Source organism: Asterias amurensis, chromosome 6 (genome assembly GCF_032118995.1).
Source record: "Asterias amurensis chromosome 6, ASM3211899v1".
In the NCBI taxonomy this organism is placed as follows: domain Eukaryota; kingdom Metazoa; phylum Echinodermata; class Asteroidea; order Forcipulatida; family Asteriidae; genus Asterias; species Asterias amurensis.
Window position 1 is genome coordinate 1786739 of NC_092653.1, and position 21138 is coordinate 1807876.

General features: G+C 37.8%; 1 protein-coding gene and 1 long non-coding RNA gene across 3 annotated transcripts in view; both read right to left on the reverse strand.

The window, feature by feature from the left end:
• LOC139939155 (uncharacterized) overlaps positions 1 to 21138 on the reverse strand; it is a 34938-nt gene that overhangs the window by 12540 nt on the left and 1260 nt on the right. The window contains exons 2-4 of one of the 2 annotated variants that reach the window (XM_071934918.1): positions 1928 to 2238; positions 336 to 1810; positions 147 to 240 (exon numbers count right to left, since the gene is read on the reverse strand). In XM_071934918.1, the coding sequence (XP_071791019.1) occupies positions 147 to 240; positions 336 to 1810; positions 1928 to 2204 (1846 nt within the window). In that variant the 5' untranslated portion in view covers positions 2205 to 2238. Of the gene's footprint in view, positions 1 to 146; positions 241 to 335; positions 1811 to 1927; positions 3525 to 21138 lie in introns of those variants that run through there. The other variant, XM_071934919.1, reaches the window with a different exon arrangement.
• Positions 9726 to 14572, reverse strand: LOC139939015 (uncharacterized). Its single transcript, XR_011786252.1, has 4 exons — positions 13473 to 14572; positions 12330 to 12390; positions 11586 to 11751; positions 9726 to 10070 (listed from the first exon to the last, which is right to left on the reverse strand). It is a non-coding gene; the product is annotated as an uncharacterized lncRNA (long non-coding RNA).

Here is a 21138-nt window from a genome sequence, read left to right on the forward strand (position 1 = left end):
GTCGGAGAAAACCGAATGCAACACTCTGCAAGAAGTATAGATTGTTGTAATTGTTTTCCATTTCAGAGATCGAAACAAGAACAATCAGACGAAATTGTTCAGCATGGAGTCAAATTGGCGATAAAATAAACGAAATATATATCCACCTGTTTTGTTAATCTGTTCTTTGCTCGTTTCCGTTGTGAGCATGGCAACCAACGACCACTTAGTTCCACACTTTCGAAGTATGTCATCGATACTCTACAATGAAAACAAATGCAAAGATCGAATTGTTTATTTGGAGAAAAGCATTATCAGTTCCAAAAACGGTTTCAATAACGTTTTCTCAAAGTTACCTGAATCTTTGATGCGAAGACAGGCTGCGTGTGCATGAGTTCCCTGGCCACGCCCCACCACTGTGTTCCCATACCAGAGAACACGAAGACAATCTGCTGCTTGGTGTCTGAAGTTGTTGAAGCTATGCCTTCCACATATCGAGCTTTGTCTTGAGGAACGTTGTCCAGTTTGTGCTGTAGTTGTTCAAGAGCATCCTCCCTCGATCGAACAATGAATCCGATACGGTTGGTGTGGTGATGGGATCGAACAGCTGCTGTGTAAAGTGCAGCTTTGAAAACGTTCTCGTTTTCGTTGATATCTGTGTCTTCCAACAAGTACTTAGTCCAGTCTCGTATTTTCTGGTGAACAGCTTCTTGGTTAGCTGCAGATAGAAGAAGACAGCTCATCATGTCATCGTGATCTGTCAAGCTCTTGAAGTCATTTGGTGCAGATTGTGACCTCTCCAGAACAATGTTTGCGTTTGCTCCACCGAAACCAAAGGAGCTGCAGCAGGCAAGGGTTCGTTTCCCTTCTTTCGGCCAACAGGTCAACGTCTTTGGAATGTGAATCTGAAGAGTTTCGAGGTCCAAGTTTTCGTTTGGGGTTTGAAAATGGACAACACGCGGGATCTGTCTCTGATGTAGACTCAGTGCTACTTTGATTATTCCAGCCACTCCTGCTGCACCCTCTGTATGACCCAGATTGGATTTAACAGAACCGATGTAGAGTGGAGGATGTTGAGGACCACGATGGCGTCCCATGACCTCACCCAACGCACCAGCCTCTGTCTTATCACCAACTCTTGTTCCAGTACCGTGGGCCTCTGCATACACTATCTCTGAGGGGTGCACTCTGGCGTTGCGGCAAGCACTCTTTACCAGGTGAACTTGTGCTTCGTAGCTGGGGTTCGCAATTCCCGGAGTACGTCCATCGTTACTGAGTGTACCTCCTCGTATGACTGCGTAAACACGATCTCCGTCCCTCAAGGCGTCACTCAAGAGTTTCAGGACAACGACACCAGCCCCTTCGCTTCGAGAATAACCGTCAGCTGATTGATCAAAACTTTTGCATTTCCCATCCCCTGAGAGCATTCCCGCCTGACAAAAGCCAATTGTAGCCGTAGGCATCAGTATCAAATTGACCCCACCAGCTAATGCAATAGGAATCGACTTTTGCTTCAACGCATCGCATGCTAAGTAGATCGAGTAGAGAGAGGACGAACAAGCAGTGTCCACTGAGAAACTTGGTCCACGCAGATCGAACTCATAGGAGATACGGTTGGACACCATGCATGAGTTAGTGCCTGAGTTGCTGTACTGGTTCATGTTGTGGTACGGTGTACTTGTTAATGAGGTGTACTCCTGTGCAGTGACGCCCATGTACACACCGGTCTGAGATCCTCGTAAGGCTGAAGCGGGTATCCCAGCATTCTCCAAAGCCTCCCACGTGACTTCAAGAAGCAATCTGACCTGAGGGTCGAGATGGGCTGCTTCATCTAATGCATCAAATAATAAGCAACAACGTAATGATCTAATTAACATAATGGCTTTTAAAAGTACCGTAGTTGTTTTGGTGAAACTGAATTTGGCAAAATGTATATTTCTAAACTTACCTGGTGGCATCTTAAAGAACTGTCTGTCAAACATGTATGGATCCTGCGAGATATATCCACCATTTTGAATGTACATTTTTCCTGCTGTTTTCTCTCCCGGACTCAGGAAGTAGCTGGTTTCGAAACGTTCAGGTGGTGTCGGTGTTGTGCAATCCAGGCCTTCCACCAACATCCTCCAGAAATGTTTGACGCTGTCGACTCCATTGCCATAGCGACATCCGATGCCCACTATGGCCACTTTTTGATTTGCGTTTGTGATTTGACATTGTGCTTCCATATTTGCATCACTCTGTGGTTCCAGGCCTTTTGGTCTGAAGGGACATGTAAAACATGTTATTTATACATAGTGACGGAAGTATAACCTGTCTTAAAGACATTGGACACTATTGGTACTTGTCAAAGACCAGTCTTTGCACTTGGTGTATCTCAACATTACATAAAAAAACAAACCTGTGAAAATTTGAGCTCAATCGGTCGTCGAAGTTGCGAAATAATAATGAAAGAAAAAACACCCTTGTCACACGAAGTTTTGCGCTTTCAGATGCTTGACTTTGAGACCTCAAGCTTTAAATCTGAGGTCTTGAAATCAAGTTCGATGAAACTGACCTCTTTCTCGAAAACTACATTACTTCAGAGGGAGCTGTTTCTCACAATGTTCTATACTATCAACCTCTCCCCATTACTCGTTACCAAGTAAGGTTTTATGCTAATACTTATTTTGAGTAATTACCAATAGTGTCCACTGCTTTTCAGCCAGTGCAATGAGCCAAGTGTCACGTCCAAAAGGATTCACATTTGACGTACTATTATTTCTGTTTTTTTTTTAACTTGCAAAGGCCATAATGAGTTTATAATCTCATTGATGCCTTAGACTGGACCATTCCACATATTTGTGACCCACTCTGTGAAAATAAGTCAGATGTCGCCCAAATGCATTATTGTGTAAAGGGCGTTTTAATGTGGAAAATATAGACAAGTTTAAACACTTTAGAACATTTATTTTTAGGCAATAAAGCATGAATACAACCATTTTGTGATCATACTTTAGTCGTTTTTAACAAAAATTGATATAGTGGCTAAATTCAAACGGGAGTAACTCAGCAACGCGATACACCCCAAAGCTTAGACAACATTATACCAAATAAATGTTGGTGGTGTGTTCTTTCCAGCCATGCATATAACTCAATTCAATTGCGTTTTGATTATGTCCAAAAATGGGAACTAAAAGTGGCCGATCCTTTCTTCGTTATTCTCTTTCTTTGTTATGAGAGTAGATTTAACTGTCATAAGGAATATAGATGATGTCAACTTAACCGTAAAACTTAAAGAATTTCGGCGGCGACGGCAAATGAGGAGATCAATTTGTATACGTGCAACTCCATCATCAAAGTCAACATACACGGCCCCGCTCCCGCTGCTCTCTCGGCACTTACGATTTTTCGATGGTCTATTTTTCATCACGATGTCTGAAAAAACATCTCCGAGTTATAAAAATGTGTAGTGTGAACACATCTTGCGCTGCTCCGTGTTAGTGTGGAACTGGATTTAATTTACAGTCTCTGAGTTAAACACTTTATTTTAAACACTTTAATTAATTAATGTAAAATCATAATTCATACTGTGTGCAACCGATCAAAACATCAAGGGTTATTTACCAAAATAATTATTTTTTTACTTAATTTAAACTGACTAATCATGGTAATTTACCTGCTTCTTAGTAACTGTATAGTAGGGTCATATCTTTGGATTCCGTGACCATTTTTGTGCTACCTTTTTTTCTCGATAGATTTGACTTCAGGAACCATTTAAAGGGAAAATTAGCTCCTACACTGTTAAAAAAAAATGTTGTTAATTTACAGTAGTTTGTTTTGTCAATTGGCATTACGGAGGCTACTTTTGTCTACAGAAGATTCAACTGTGATTTTCCACTGTGCATCAACATCAGAATCTCCTGTGGTGTGTACTGTACCTTTACAGCACAATCCACTGTAATTGATGTTGGCTAAAATGTAGAAGCTCTGTGGCACAACAGTAGATTTATTTGAAAGATTTTGTTCATCAACATAGTGTTTTGTACACGAACAACTCTCTGTGACAGAACATACACTGCTTTCTGCACGTTTACGTTGAATCTCTGTTATGTCACATAGGATGACCAATCTTCTGTGTATACACAATGCTTTGTTTTGCTAACTTGACCACCCTCTCATTAATATAATTCAAACAACAAGAAAATAAAAGACATATCACACACGTTTTATCTCAGTTTCACAAAACATTAAGAGTCAGTTCAGGTAAATAGTTGACATAGTTGCTCACGGTCAAAAAATGAATTTGTTTTATACTTTGTGGGTGGAAGGGCCTTGGGGTGCAAGTAAACAAAAATGCATTTTCAATTCTATATACAGCCCGTTGCCATGATTACGGCTCATTTTATTTTTTTGCCATTTTAGGTCGATTTTGGGGTCTGAAAAACTGGTTTTTAGCTCATATTTACAACTCCACCCCACCAAAATGCAATATTAATTCAAAAAACCTTTTATATCACTACAAAGTAGCATCCTTGGCCTTCCTTTAGAAAAAAATTATTGCTTTAAATATCACCCTTGTGCTATTTTTGCATCATGCATTACAGTATGTTTTTAGAACTGGCAAAATCGACATTTTTACCCTATTTTTGGACCCCAAAATGTCAACTTGCCAGGGGTCTCAGAAAATTTTCCTTTCGTCTGTGATTAGGGCCAACAGTGGTCTTTCCATATCTGGTGTCAAAAACTTGGGCAATTGTATCCTGTTGGGCCAGTACTGCCTCAAAACTAGACTTTTTTCCCCAAAACATGAAAAATGCCTTTTTAAGGGTCTTTTTACATAATATCGACATACGTGTCCATGGTAAAAGAAAAGGAATATTTTTTTTATACTTTGTGGATGGTAGGGACTTGGGGTGCAAATAAACAACATTAACATTTCAAATCATAATATAACACGTTGCCATGGTAACAGTTCATTTGTGTTTGGGCCACTTTGGGCCGATATTGGGGAGTGAAAAACTGTTTTTTTTAAGTTAATAATTACAACTCCATCCCACCAAAAAACAAAATTATTTCACAAAACCTTTTACATCACTACAAAGTATCATCCTTGGCTTTACTTGAGACAAAAAAATATTGCTATAAATTTCACCCTTGTGCTATTAAAAGAACGTGCATTACAGTATGTTTTTAGAGCTTGCAAAATCAACATTTTTACCATATTTTTTGCCCTAAAAATTTCATTTTTTTCAGGGGTCTCAGAATATTTTCCTTTCGGTTTTGATCAGGGCCATAATTTGTCTTTTTATTTCCGGTAAGAAAAACTCGGGCAATTGTATCCTGATGTAACAGAACTGTCTCAAAAATAGACCCTTTTCCCCGAAAACATAGAGAAATGCATTTTGAAATATTTGCTTCATTTTGAATTTATAACATGAAGAAGTTAGCTATAATTCCATCAATCTGGCAGCTTTTTATAAGCACTTTGTAGGTTTAGTGCATTACCAAACATTGATCAGGACTTGTTGATGACCTAAATCTTATAATTTGCCCCACCCCGACCCTGGCCCAATCATATTTCTTGACATTGCATAAAATAAAATAACAGTTTTGTGAACAGCGCCTTTTTTTTGAAAGTCACATTTTTTAATTCCCCTTGCACATCAAGAAAGTTTGTACTGTCTTTAATGTTTTATTGGTTCTCGGAATATTTCCCTTTTTGTTTTGATTGGGCTATCAATCATTATGGTTTGCATGTCTACTGGGGCGAAACACTTTGGTTTATTGTATCCTGTTGTGACACTTCTGCCTCAAAAATGGTAATTTTTCCAAAAACAATAAAAATGCATTTTGAAGTTATCCCTTAGTTTGAATTGATAAAAAACAAAAACGAGCATGCTTGTTAAAAGAATATGGCACTGTTTCCATGCTCTTTAAGCCACTGAGTTCTTGTTTTGTCATAACTACTTTACCTAGTTGTACAGGTATGATTCACATTGCAAGAAGAGAAGTAGTGCGATGAGCAAGCTTTACTGTTCTTGTCTTTACATGGCCTTATAACAGTCTTCTTGGTCCCCTGCCCGCTACCAAACTAAACATTTTCATCCCAATCAGAACAAAGAGGCTCTAAAAGTGAGCAAGTTCTGTATCCAAAGTATCTAACCATTTAGCCGCTGTACCGCCCAGCCGCATTATAGCGATACACTGTATGCGGTACGAGGAAACCTCGCTAGCTTGTGTTTGTAGAAAAAAAGGAACATCAAAAGAAAACTCGATAGTCATTAGTAGGTCTACGCATTTGTTAATATATCTAGTTGTTATAGATCGTTATTAATTCTCCCTTCACAGTTGACTTGTCGAAGCTAATGATGATGAAATAATTTAGCTCTTACGAAAAATAAAACGCTCATTAGTAAACAGGAAACTGGCCATCATTTATGATATTGTCAAAAATTAACGCCTTCGCATTTAATCAGTATGAGCATTGAGCCAGAAAAAAGCCTTGAAAAGCTATTGTGTTCATTTTATCCGTGCACAAAAATATTCGCCATAAAAATTACCGTAGCCGTTTAACGAGAGGCATTTATTGTTCCCATGAGAACTTTTATACAAATATTACCGAAAGGGTAAACAATTGTGCATACACATTAAGCCATGGCTATCTTTTAAAATTTGAACTATGATTCCAGTAATTTACTGCAAGACTCTTGAGAAATTGGATTTCAGCAAACTCGGGCGGTGCAGGGACTAAAGGGCTAAATGGCCATTCACCTGCTTTGGCCTTCTGTAAGCAGTTCCCCCATCTATGGTGGGGTTCCTTTCAATTGTACTGTTGCAAACAATGAAAGAGTTGGTTTATTTAACGTGATAAACAATTCAATGTTTTTTGTTGATCGTTCTCAGAGACATATATAATAATTATGAATTAGTAAGATAGTGAATGGAAAAAATATCAAACTAGCTTGAATAGACTTTTGTCACTGCAAATGCATCTTACTTATTTATGTTCAGCATGTGCAAGTTTTTACAACTTCTTTCAATGTTGTTTCATTAAAGGAACACGTTGCCTTGGATCGGTCGAGTTGGTATTTGAAAAGCGTTTGTAAACGTTTATTAAAAAATGCATATGATTAGAAAGATATTTTAAAAGTAGAATATAATGATCCACACAAGTATCACTCAAAAACATCTTTCTAACCATGCATTTTAAAACAAACCGTTACAAACGCATTTCAAAGACCAACTTAACCGATCCCAGGCAACGTGTTTCTTTTAAATAATCTCTTACGCTCATCTTGCAAATCGTTAGTATCATTGTTTTTAATAAGATCTTGGCAAACTTTTCCAACACTTTTAAGCGGGCTTTTTAATTTCCCACGTTTGTGTTGGACATGATTGGATGCTCCAAACCATCTGCCGCAAGCACAGAAACTACATTGTTTATGATCTCTATCTCTAAGAAAAGTTTTACATTTGGTAGCAGGCAGGGACCAAGGAGAGTAGGCCCTGTATGCAAGTTCTAAAAACATACTCTAATGCACGTTCTAAAAATAGCACAAGGGTGAAATTTATAGCAATATTTGTTTATAGCAATAAACAGTTTTTCATACCCCAAGATCAGCCTAAAGTGGCCTAAACACACATGAACTGTTACCATGGCAACGTGTTATATTATGATTTGAAATGTAAATGTTGTTTATTTGGACCCCAAGTCCCTACCATCCTACCATCCACACAAAAATGAAAAATATTCTTTTTTTTTTTTACCGTGGACACGTATTTCTATATTATGTGAAAAGACCCTTAAAAAGGCATTTTTCATGTTTTGGGGAAAGAAGTCTAGTTTTGAGGCAGTACTGTCACAACAGGATACAATTGCCCAAGTTTTTGACACCAGATATTGAAAGACCACTGTTGGCCCTAATCACAGCCGAAAGGGAAATTTTCTGAGACCCCTGGCAAGTTGACATTTTGGGGTCCAAAAATAGGGTAAAAATGTTGATTTTGCAAGTTCTAAAAACATACTGTAATGCATAATGCAAAAATAGCACAAGGGTGTTATTTAAAGCAATACATTTTTTTCTCAAGGAAGGCCAAGGATGATACTTTGTAGTGATATAAAAGGTTTTTTGAAATAATGTTGCATTTTGGTTGGGTGGAGTTGTAAATATGAGCTAAAAACCAGTTTTTCAGACCCCAAAATCGGCCTAAAATGGCCAAAAAATAAAATGAGCCGTAACCATGGCAACGGGCTATATATAGAATTGAAAATGCAATTTTGTTTACCTGCACCCCAAGGCCCTTCCACCCACAAAGTATAAAAAAAATTCATTTTTTGACCGTGAGCAAGTATGTCAACTATTTACCTGAACTGACTCTTAACAGTTTTTTCAACTTTAATTGAAATTCACTCAAAATAATGCAACTGTCGTCATAATGTACACAAAGAATAATACTTTAAAAAAAATTGATAGCAGCATGTTTTTTTTTACATTATAATTTATTGTTTAAAATGACTTAAAGGAAGGGAAATGACCAATTCAATTTTGGTAGAGTCCCCGTGTGATTGGGGGGAAATTACAAGTCTCTACTCTTGTAAAATGGTGTAAATTGCCATTGTATTCGAAAACCATTGCCCCGGAAAGTTATCGAATACAAGGGCCATTTACATCATTTTAAAGTGAGGTTATAGATATTTTTCCCCACTGATCACATAAGGACTCTATCTATTGGAAAAGAAGGAGTACATCACAAAAATGAATTGCTCATTTCCCTTCCTCTTTAAATAAGTGAACAACTCTGCATGTTTTAACTATTACACATTACCAACTTCAACCAGTCTCTATTGTCCATAAATATTGCATCAATAACAACAACACGATTCGTACTACGTTTGTGTTCAATTCATAATGGAAATTGTTTCAAGAGAAACTATTAATTAGGGGTAGGTTCATACACTGGTAATGACCTTGATAAAACAAATGGTGTAACATTTTCAACCTAAAGACTACTGTTACAAAGATGATCATGGTAGTAAGCATCCTGCGAAATGTTTTGGTCTGAAGTGCCCCTTTATCGAAAATCAATCAAAGTTTGCCAAAAATTTGAACCCCCAAAGGTCGGCTTGAGGCAACTTACATACAGTTTCAAATGATCCCACAATGGAAACACTGGCTCAGTATTTCCATCTTCATAAGTATAGGCATTTTGTCTAAATTTCTGCCAGTGTGCAAATGTATACTGAAGGTGATGTTTTTGAATAAAATTGTGTTTTTCACATTGTTTAAAATTACTTAAAAGGGAAGATTTTTTCAGTCTTTAATGATTATACAATTTCAATCTGTCTATTATAAGCATTGCAGCAATAATACTGATAAAAACATTAAATACAGTACATACTTGAACTGGTTCAAAGAGAAAATGTTCATGTTAATTTTGCATCGGTGATAAAGAGTTATAATTGTGTGTTTTTATCCATACACTGATGTAAATTATAAGCACTGTATACCCAGTACTGAGTATGCAGTGCTGAACACATCAGTGCATGGAGAAAAACACAGATATTAAGCCCAACAGGGTAACAGCGAACATCTGTGTAAAAAAAAATCCCCCAGTTAGTGTTTTTTTTTTTACATGTTTTTTATTGTTGTTGTTGTTGTTGTTGTTGTTGTTGTTGTTGTTGTTGTTGTTGTTGTTGTTGTTGTTGTTGTTGTTGTTGTTGTTGTTGTTGTTATTGTTATTATTATTATTATTATATTTTTTTTTTTTTTTTTTTGGGGGGGGGTCATGAACTGAGACAAACCTATCCTACTTTATTGCTTGTTAATTCAAGAGTGAAACAGTTAAAAACAGTATTGTTATCAAGCTCAAAGCATCAAGCGTTCACTTTAACAAGAAAACTAGCTAAAACACTCAGGAATTTTGTTACATACACCATGTAGTGCTGTTTAAAAAAAAACATTCAACTTTAGTGCTATCTGAACTGTTTTACTTCTACACCACCCACATTTCTTCAAAGTCTTGGTACAAAGTTGTACAACTTTGTTATTGGGCCCTCCTTTGGTGTTGTAGGACCTCTTGCTGCCTCTTTCCGTCTAATCTTGAACAGCAGTCTGCACATAAAAAAGATACAAAACTGTACATTATACACATCAACCTAATTCTGTATGCCAGTATCCACTTTAAAGTTGATTTGTATGATTATTATTTGTCATACTCGTTTTGTCATACTCGTTGATGGGCATTATTCTAAACAGATTGTAGTCTTAAAGGAAGTTAACAGTAGTAAATACTCTTGAGGGAAAATGTTTGTTAAAAATGTTTGTTTTCTTTTTTGACTATTGCTCTTAACCCTGCGCTGCACCATGCCAGTCAAAAGCGTCTATCCCCCCATCGTACAGTCAGCTGCAGTATGGTGTGAAATTGCATGTAAAACTAATTTGGCTGCTCACAAACTCTTCTATTAGACTCAGAAACGTACCATTAGACTCAGAAACGTTCACTAAATACCAAGAAGAAGAAAAAAAAAATCAAAAAAAGTGCACAATAAATTTTTGTATATTTTTTACCAAAATCCCCCAAAATCTACCAAATTCCAACGTTCATGCTTCCGTTACACCATTACAGTATCGCACAGTCCGTTGCAGTACCGTGTGAAATTGCATGTAAAACTAATTTGGCTGCTCACAAACTCTTCTAACTGGGTATCATTAGACTCAGAAACGTTCACTGAATCCACAGAAAAAAGAAAAAAAATGCAAACAAAATGTTCATGGGGGGGGGGGGGTAAGCACACTCAGAAACAAAAAAAAAACGTAATTTTTTACTGTACCGTTAATGAGTAAACAAACTTTGTTTACAACGGTACAGTCGATGACTGTACGAGAGTGCAGCGCAGAGTTAATACATATAAACGAAATTGGTCAATTACATCTTCTGTAACTAAATCTGCCCTAAAATTTGTGCAAGTTCCATTTTATTATTTGTTTTAATCCAAGTTAATCAATTCATCTGCCAGTAGTTGGAACATAAGTATTCATTTCGGTTAACACTTGCATGTCTTAAGTCACACAAGTTTGGCAGGTAAACTAACTGGAACAAAAGCGGTCGTATCTTTGTTGGCATTTATGAACAAAATAATTGTGGTTGATTTATTCCAACAGTTTTACTGAATTCATTGGATTGTGCACTGTAGACTTAATCACACAGTTAAAGAGGGTCTTTAATGTCAAATTCAATTTTGTGATATACTTATTTTCCAAAAAATGCCTCCTTGGATGGAAAAGACTCATTAGTTGTTGATAATCCAATGACGCCATGTTTCAAATTGAAGTCACGAATGAACCAAAACAACCCGTACAAAAATGAACCCATTTTTCTCTTGAATGATGTCATGTAGGATGTTTTGAACGTTGACAAATTTTGCACTGGAGGGTATCGAATAGAATGGCAATTACACCACTTTAACGTGAGGTTAGAGACTTGTAATTTTTTCACCACTCACATGAGGACTATATCTATTGAAAAATGAGTACATCACATTAAAGCCGCTCTTTAAGTGCAGTTGAACTGCAGTTGTTTCCACTTGGCCAAAATGAAGAATAATACAAGTGCTTCAAAATAATTACCTTTGCATGAACTCAAGAGTAGCTGCAATATTAGGTGGGTATTGTAGATTGAAAACATAGAACACCACGAACCACATCTGAAGACCCTTGAGAAGATCACTGCAATGGAGTAGTGGATTCCTTTCGATGCAGACTGCACATTTTGTGCTCAGGAAGGGGTTGTCACCTGCAGCAGAAACAAGCATTTAAACAAACATCAATTTATTTGCAAATGCAAATAACAAAAGGACCAGTTTAGGTTATAAAATTAGGTATTCTTTTTTACCAAATCTTTATTTACATCTACCCACAGTTAATATTTTTAAGACACACAGGGTAAGTCTAATGAGCATAGGAAATCTGTGGGCTTAAAATGTTGAATCGGTGACATTTTTTGTTGACCACAAAATATTGCAGTATTTTTCAGATGATCCAGGGTGTGGGATTTTCAGTTTTTGAGAAAAATGTTGGCAAGTTCACTTTACAATTTCAAATATGAGCACAAAGCTGTAGACAAAATGTCTTATTGGAAACAATAAACCATCTGATTTAAGATTGATTTTATTAAGTATGGGAAACACCATAGTTCCATCAGTAATACTATACTTAGCCTTGTAAGCATATGCACAAAAATTTAAGTATGATTGATTTTCAACTCAAATGTACTTCAGGTGAGAAAATTATCATTCAATGTTCAAGTTATTATTAATGGTGAAATTAAATTGGGGAACTAAAATGTCAGTTATTTTCGAAGGTATTTTTTACCTGCATAGGCCAGTACAGGGCTATCCGTGTCACAGTCAAAGTCAGAGCTTCTTGCAGTTTCCTTTGTACAGAAAGAAAAAAGAAAACAAATCACAAACATGTATAACATTCAAAATATATAAATACCAGAGGCCATTTACAACATTGGTAATTACCATGACACTGCTATACTTTGTGTCCCTTTAAGCTGTTGTCAGCATTTCTCATAACAAGAGCATATAAAAACGCGATGAATTTTTCACTGGTTATTTCATGATATTGAAAAGTAAGGGTTTAATATTGATGTTGTACTTGTACCTTTTGTCTATAAACAAATGCCGAATATATCTGGTTAAGTCAGAACTGGAAGATGTTCCCACTTGAAAAGTATTTAAAGAAAACTTTCAACTGATCCATTAGTTAATAAATAATTGTACTTGGCATCTGTACAAACAAAATGGATCGTCACTTACTGTACCATTACCAGACCGGGCATGCCAGGCTAAAAAATGTGTTTTAATGCATCCTCATCTGCTCATATGTTCACAGTGAGTTTAGTATAAATCAGCTTGCCAACCAAGTAAAAAAACAGTAGTAAGGTTAATAGGTAGGCCTAGGCCTAGTGTAGGAATTTTTAGTAAAAAAAATTGTGACTGAAATAATCACATTCATTTTCATTTTACTGAATTAATTTGCTGATTTTTAGTTGTAATGTTACTAAGAGTAAGACATGTATTGTCAGTCAGATGATCGACTAGACATGTAAAATACTAGTAAACTAGAGCCAGAGGGTAGGCTAATTTTAATTAACTGAAATTGGAAAGCTAGTAAAGCAAAAGACAAGACATTTCCAGAACCAGAAAAAACAACTTTATATTTTCATGTCCATGGACCATGGCAAACAACAAATCATCCCAAATCCACATGCAGCCTGTCTGTGTATTGTGTTGACGTTATGCATGCACACACACAAACACACCCAATCTGTCATCTATCACGTCTATCAACGATCTGACGATCGTCTGTCGCTAAACATGATAAATTTTCCAAGTGTCATATTTTATGTTTAAGCCTAACGAGCGTTAGGCTTATGTTAACCATGTGACTTACAATAATAGTAATAATAATCATATTAATAACACAGAATAGTGTTCTTAATCTTACCTGTAATTTTTTTTGTCGTGGAAACTGATCAGCAAAGGTCAAGTACAAAATTTTCCAAAAGTTAAGTGAGCGCACAAATGTGACGTGATGGTGGAGAGAGCGCACGCGCACAAACGACGGCGGAAGATCCAGCCGGTCTGAACCAGTTCCTGCTGATCACTTTTTCCCCTTTTTGCCGCGCACACACACAGAAGACGACAAGAACTTCGTAATGGTACCCGTCTTCTCTTTGTTTAATGCAAAAATTTGAGGGCCACCAGGGAAAAATCACTGTAGTGAGATACGCTAGGGGGGACGATCTCTGTTATGAATTTTTTATCAATGAACCAAGGAAAGTTCAGAACTTTCTAGTCCGACACCACAATGTTTCTATGATAGTAAATGCAATGCTTTTTTACATGAGTAGGGGCATATCGTCCTGTAATCTTCGGACGAAAATTAGCTCTAGGCTACTAGGGCCTACGAGTCTTCATTCCAATTTTTACTTTACTGAGTAGCCTACACCACACATGCCCGCCCGCGCCACACCGATGATGAGGGCCGTAGTTTTCCCTTTCCAGCACTGATATTCAAGCCTAAATCCGTAGTTTATTATAGTGGCTAAGAATGGAAGGCAATAAGCTGCTATATCAGAGTGCAGTTAGTTCAAGTGACTTACTGAATTTGATTTTTTGTTAAAGGTTCGTTTCATGCCCAAATACTAGCCTCATACTTAGGCAGGTGCCACAGTAAACTTCAACGTATAAAATGATAGTGTAGGCCTATTACAAAAAGTGTTCTTGTATCATATAATTTATAACATTGAATTTCCCTTGAGCTAGATCCGCCACGGGACGTGCGGTAGGCCCTCAGTAGCTGGTGGGAAGGGGGGGGGGGGAGGGGCTATCACCGATGATTTAATGTTGACAACTGTCAATGTTAGAAGACAACCCGGCTGTTCAGAAACAGCAGAATGTGTCAAATCCTCAACGGTTCACTGTACCGTCACAAAATGTTCCTACAACAGCAGACTTACTTTAAATTTACAGAGAATAGGAGCACACTGTTTAGAGACTGCATATATTTTGTATATTCACAGAGAAATAGGAAAACGGCAACTTCTGCTGTTCATTTTTTATTCTTTCCAACAAAAAAGCTACTGTGAATTCACACAAATGTTTTACAGTGTATGAACCTCTGAAATGTGATAGGAACTTTTTTTTTATAGCGCTATATTCAAAATGGCCGCCGACGCCTTCTTGAAAAACATAAATTGTAACAGCTCTGGCACCAGATGACCTAGACTGACAAATGAGATGTCCTTTTCCACTATATCTGGCATGACAAATACACTGGAGTGGTAATTGTAAAGTTTGGGGACCATCTTGACCTCTAAATCCAATATGGCCGCCGGACGCCATCTTGAAAAACATGAATTGTAATAGCTCTGGCATCAGATGACCTAGACGGACAAATGAGATGTCCTTTTCCACTATATCTGGCATGACAAATACACTGGAGTGGTAATTGTAAGGTTTGGGGACCATCTTGACCTCTATATCCAATATGGCCGCCGAACGCCATCTTGAAAAACATAACTTGTAATAGCTCTGGCACCAGATGACTTAGACGGACAAATGAGATGTCCTTTTCCACTATGTCTGGCATGACAAATACACTGGAGTGGTAATTGTAATGTTTGGGGGCCATCTTGACCTCTAAATCCAATATGGCCACCTTTGCCATCTTGAAAGACATAACTTTCATTAGCTCTGGCACCAGATGACCAAGACAGACAAAAGAGATATTATTTTTCAATAAATTTGGCATTACAGATCTACTGGAATAGTTATTGTAGAGTGTGGGGTGTGGGGATAATTTTAAACCCAAAAGCCAAGATGGCCGCCGCCACATCTATAAATTTTGTATTGTAATAGCTTAGGCACAAAAGAGCTGTGTCATTTTCCACTATTTCTGGCATTACAACTGATTCAAGTAGTCTCAATACATACGCTCAAAGAACTCGCGGTGTAATCCACGGATTGGCCAGGCCAAAGATGACCAAGTGAGACTAAAACCAGAAGAACAGACTGCGCCAGTGTGTCCAGGGTTTTACGCCAACTTGTCAAAAGCATACGAGGAGAGTCGAGCAATATATCATATATGACATACTCAAACCCTCCAAGTAAGATGATTTCTTTGATATGATGTGCAAACTTGTAAAGTCAATCGAAGAGAAAAATATACCTTTCGCAATTATTGTTGGTGTCCGTGGCCTGCGTCGACCTGAAGGCTGCTTTCGACTCTGTAGATAGAACCGCCCTCTGGAAAGCTCTCCTATGCATATGGGTTCCCGACCGTCTCCTTTCCTCACCCGCATTAAGGATCTTCACACCAATACCTCTGCCAACGCCACGTTCATCTACACTATATTATTCTACAGATTTAAGGGATCTGGCATCATAGATGTGCTTGAGAACTTTCAGATTCACATGATGAACGACGGAGTACATTGATGATCTAAATGACCTAGTTGACAATACTCTCTTCAAGGACTTTGAGGGTTCCCAAACAAGCACAATACTGGATTTCCTTCATGGAATGGTGGAGACTCTGACTCAAAATATCCATGCCATCAGAACGAGCAACTGGACAGAGTTCAGGTCTAACTCAACCTCGAGCTTCCATGGATGTGAATCTATGACAACGACATGTATGGTTGGCATCCTCCCGATTTTACGGCAGAACTTGATACCCTTCCTCAGACCAGGCTGCAATCAAGGAAAGCGGTATGTGGGCGCACTCAATGATTGGAAAGCCATATTCATGTGTCGCCTTTAACATTTTGATAGAGCCAACAGTGCAGTGAAAAAGAGCTCTAAGCTAACGTCTGGATGGCTGGCAACTCCGAACACTGAAAAGCAACTCCTTTCAGAATGTGAATCACGAATCGTGTGGGAGCACTTTGATTCCTACAGTCAAGAATTCCAGCCTCTGAAGTTCTTGTTGCCGGCTTGTTATCGGCAGAGGAGGATGGCAAAAGCAAAGTGAATAAGTTCTTGGATGAGAGATTGTACTAAAAAACAAGTCTTTAAAGTGACCGAATTCCTCATAGCAAGCATCAGAACTTTTCAAATCAAGAATTGAAGAGAGGATGGAGGAAATGGAGTGTAACGCTTTGGACTAAGTTCTTTGGCTGGTCGAAAGGAGTGGTGCCTTAAACCTAGAAGACACCCTGCATCACCGTGTTACTGAGTGCCTTGCAATCTTCCACGTCAATGGAACCATGTGTAACACACAGAAAAGCAAGCTCCAGCAAAATCTTACTTTTGACTATCCAGAGCCTGATGCATACACATCTACATTTTGTTTTATCGATATGGGCCTCATATGGCGCTTGACCACTCCTACCACTGAAGACAGAGAGAATGGAGACTGTACCAAGTTCACTTGGGGTGATTAGGCAGAAAAGCTGGTGCACTCTGTTCTAGCAAGACACAAGCATGCTCAGCGAATTATTTGCGTCAATGATTCATACGATCAAGAAATCAGAAGATAAATGTCCTTCATGTAAAGACTTCCATGCTCTCCTGAGCAAATCTGAGACAAGTTTTCCTTCAAGAAGCATTCCTGGGAACAGCATAGTAAACCATTACTGGGATCATCTACTGTAGTAGGCAGGACTATCATAAACCAAGAATCTGTCTACATGCAGTCTGATGCCACAGCTTAATTGTGCCTATGCAGAGGCAGACATGGCCATGTCCATCTACATTGTGCTCCGTTCTGAAAGTGAGTCTGTAAGCCACAGTTCATACAGTGATTCAGCTGGTGATAGTGAAGCTGATATGTGAATCTTGATTTAAGAGGTAAGGATGGTTCCAGAACTATGAAAAACATTTAAAATTAGTTTGTAAGGCAAGAATTAGTGGAAAATGACACCCTATTTGTTCTTAAAGCTCTTCTTGCGACAGAGCTTTCAAATTTCATATTTTCAAGATGGCGACGACGGCCATCTTAAATTTGGAGGTCAGATGATCCCAAACTCTACAATTACCATTCCAGTGGAATTGAAATGCCATGAATAGTGGAAATCGACATCCTACATTTCATTGTAATTCTTTTTATGGCTAAAGCTATTGCAACTCATAATTTTCAAGACGGCTACGGCGGCCATATTGGATTAAGAAGTCAAGATGGCCCCAAACAATGAAATTACCACTCCAGTGTATTTGTCATGTCAGATATAGTGGAAAAGGACATCTCATTTGTCCGTCTAAGTCATCTGGTGCCAGAGCTATTACAATTTCTCTTTTCAAGATGGCGTTCGGCGGCCATATTGGATTTAGAGGTCAAGATGGTCCCCAAACCTTACAATTACCACTCCAGTGTATTTGTCATGCCAGATATAGTGGAAAAGGACATCTCATTTGTCCGTCTAGGTTATCTGGTGCCAGAGCTGTTACAATTTATGTTTTTCAAGATGGCGTCGGCGGCCATATTGGATTTAGAGGTCAAGATGGTCCTCAAACCTTACAATTACCATTCCAGTGTATTTGTCATGCCATATATAGTGGAAAAGGACATCTCATTTGTCCGTTTAGGTCATCTGGTGCCAGAGCTATTACATTTTATGTTTTTCAAGATGGCGTCGGCGGCCATTTTGAATATAGTGCTGTAAAAAAAGTTCCCATCACATTTCAGACGTTCATAGGAGCTAATTTTCCCTTTAAATGGTTCCTGAAGTCAAATCCATCGAGAAAAAAAGGTAGCAAAAAAATGGTCACAGAATCCAAAGATATGACCCTACTAGTATTGTATGTTTGCATAACGCTGTTATCATTTTTTTTTAATGTTTGTAAATATGGCTGAATTGATAACAATAACATTACAACTTATAAATTAGGACACAGGTCAAAGGCAAGTTTTAAATGATATTTGAAGAGAAAACAAAAATAAACAATATATATATATACATGTATATAAACGAAAGACAGTGCCATTAACTATTTCCACTGGGCAAAACGTGTGTATGAAAAAATAAATTCCGGTGGTTTTAATAAAGGAGAGAACAACATTTTGTTTTAAACCGACTTGATATTTCAAAAGAAACAACATGAACCAGTTATTGGACCTAGACGAACGACGTCGATATTTGCTTAGCTAGCTACATGTATGCTATTTTACAGATGAGACTATTCTCCAACTTTCGAGGAAAAAGCATCATTTTATAAACTGCAGTTTATTAAAATACCATAGGGATGCAAGCACTGAATTCCGGGGTGAAAAAGTAGCACACCAGCAAATGTTTGCCGCTGCATGCCCCAACACACGTGAAAGTCATAAAGCCTTATAAAATCTGCGGGAAAGCACCTGTATAAATGCATGCGGTAAGGTTGCCTACACTGACGTCATTATAGGCAAATCTTGAGTGCGACGGTTTATGTGATAGTAGAGATAAGATTGATACCTAAATGATATGATTGAAAACGCGTGTGAATTCTCCGCTATCATACCACGCGTGCGTGAAGTTCATGCTGCCTGCTGATGATAACTATCCCGTAATTTTTTGAATGCTTTTTCGACGCTGCATGTTATGAGAGCGAGATGGTAAGCTAGTGCGTCGCGAAAATGTTTTGGATTTGAAAAAAAAAAATAAAAAATAGATTACAGAAAAACACAACAGAAGTTTTTCTTTTAAATTTATAAAAGCAAAGAAAAAACATGCATGATCAAAAGCGTGTCGGAATTTGGTTATAACTTGTCGACCCGACACGCTATTTAATGCCTGGCTAGAACCCTAGGTAGAAGGGGAAACTTAATCATTGGCCTCGTAGTACATCCATCTCTGTGTATTTGCCGGCATTTCTGAAAAGTTTATTGACATCCCTAGATCCTTTATCGTGTTCTAAAAGGAAATGTATCAACTGCACCATTGCACAAAGGTTCTAAAGGAAAGATCAACAGATTCAGAACAACTGAAGATTACTTTTTGTTGAATAGACTGGTCACAGATATTCAGTGCCTCATGTTTATTCATTAGCCTATTGACACTCCAACAATAGTGCCAACCCAGTGCACCTTATTAACTGTGCTGCGCTTGGCCGCACATGACCGTTCTGTCTGCAGACTGTCTGCACTCCTTGACAACACAGACTTGCCGGAATGGCTGCATACTTTCGGCAGAAGAACGGCTGGGGAATTTCGACAAGGCCCCTTACCGGGCTTGTGGTTATGGGCTGGGGATTTTTTTCACACAGCGTACATATTATCTGTGCCACATGCGGAAGCGTAGTGCCACCACGACATAAGAATCCCGCTTTTATCGTGTATGTGCACAATTCAATTCAATTTTTTCAGATCAAAATTGGTTTATTTTCATGTAAAAATACAACACCAAATAAAAAATTCACAGACTTCGTTAACCATAAAATTACATCAAACATATATGTACATGTAGATATGTTAATACAATAATATTAAAAAATATTACTAGGGTAAAACAGACAAACAGGAATTGGGAAAACAGCCATAGACAGGAGGGGTGGCGATTTGTGGACACAAAATTAAAACAAAACAAAAGGGAATTTTAAACAAAACAGCAACATTCTGTAGGCAAGGGGATTTGGACACAACAGGAGCAAAAAAAAAAAAAAAAAAATATATGGAGCTGTTATGAACTGATTGAGTTAAAGTCACTTGGAAATAGAATTTTTTTCTTTCAAACATAAGACTATATGCTTACGAACATTAAAACAATTTTTTTTTAGTAATTGTTTGTCACGATTTATATGTTTAAAAAATATATAAAGTTGTTTGGGGGCTGACTCCGCCTACCCCTTTTGTGACGTCAATTGTGGCAGACTTTTACTGCAATGCGTATAGTAAACACACGTGCAAAGTACATGTACGTCCAAGTCGTGAGTTGGTACATTTCAAAAAGTGTTTTTCTGCATTCAGCAGCAATACACCTGGTCGGCATTGCCGGAAAAAGAAAAAAAAAACATTTTTTTTTTAAACGTACAAACTCACGACCTGGTCCGTACATGTACTTTGTAATTGTGTTTACTCTACGCATTACAGGCAAAGTCTGCCTCGATTGACGTCACGAACAGCGCCCTCTCGGGTCGGGGTCTACTCTTAAATTTGTAAATAACATAAGAACTGATTTTTTAAAACCTTAGTTAACTGTTTATTCACATTCCACTCATCAAAACACATATATTAGTGACAAAAGTTTTATTTTGAAAAAATACCACTTCCAGGTGACTTTAAGCATCTGGAGCATTGAGGGGACTGGCGAGTTTTTGTATCTCTGAGTTTTTGTCTGAAGGTGTTCCAACTGCCTGGTGTTTCTTAAAGTATGCTCTGACAAATAATTAGATTTACGTTCTGGGGGAGGAGGTGGGCGCGATGATTATCAGAAGTGAGCAGTGACTTGGCAAATTTCAGAACTAGGTGTTTACGCCTTTCGTTCAATGATACAAGTCTAAAAAAAATTCAAGTGATCTAGATAAGACAAAATATTCGGATAAGCAATAATACGCAAAGCCCTTTTTTGAACTTTTTCAATATTATGAGCTTGTATTTCAGTGATTCCCGATGACCAAACAGCAACACGGAATTCGAGTAATGGACGAATGTATAGTTTATAAATAACAATGAGGTCATTGGCTTGAACTTGATT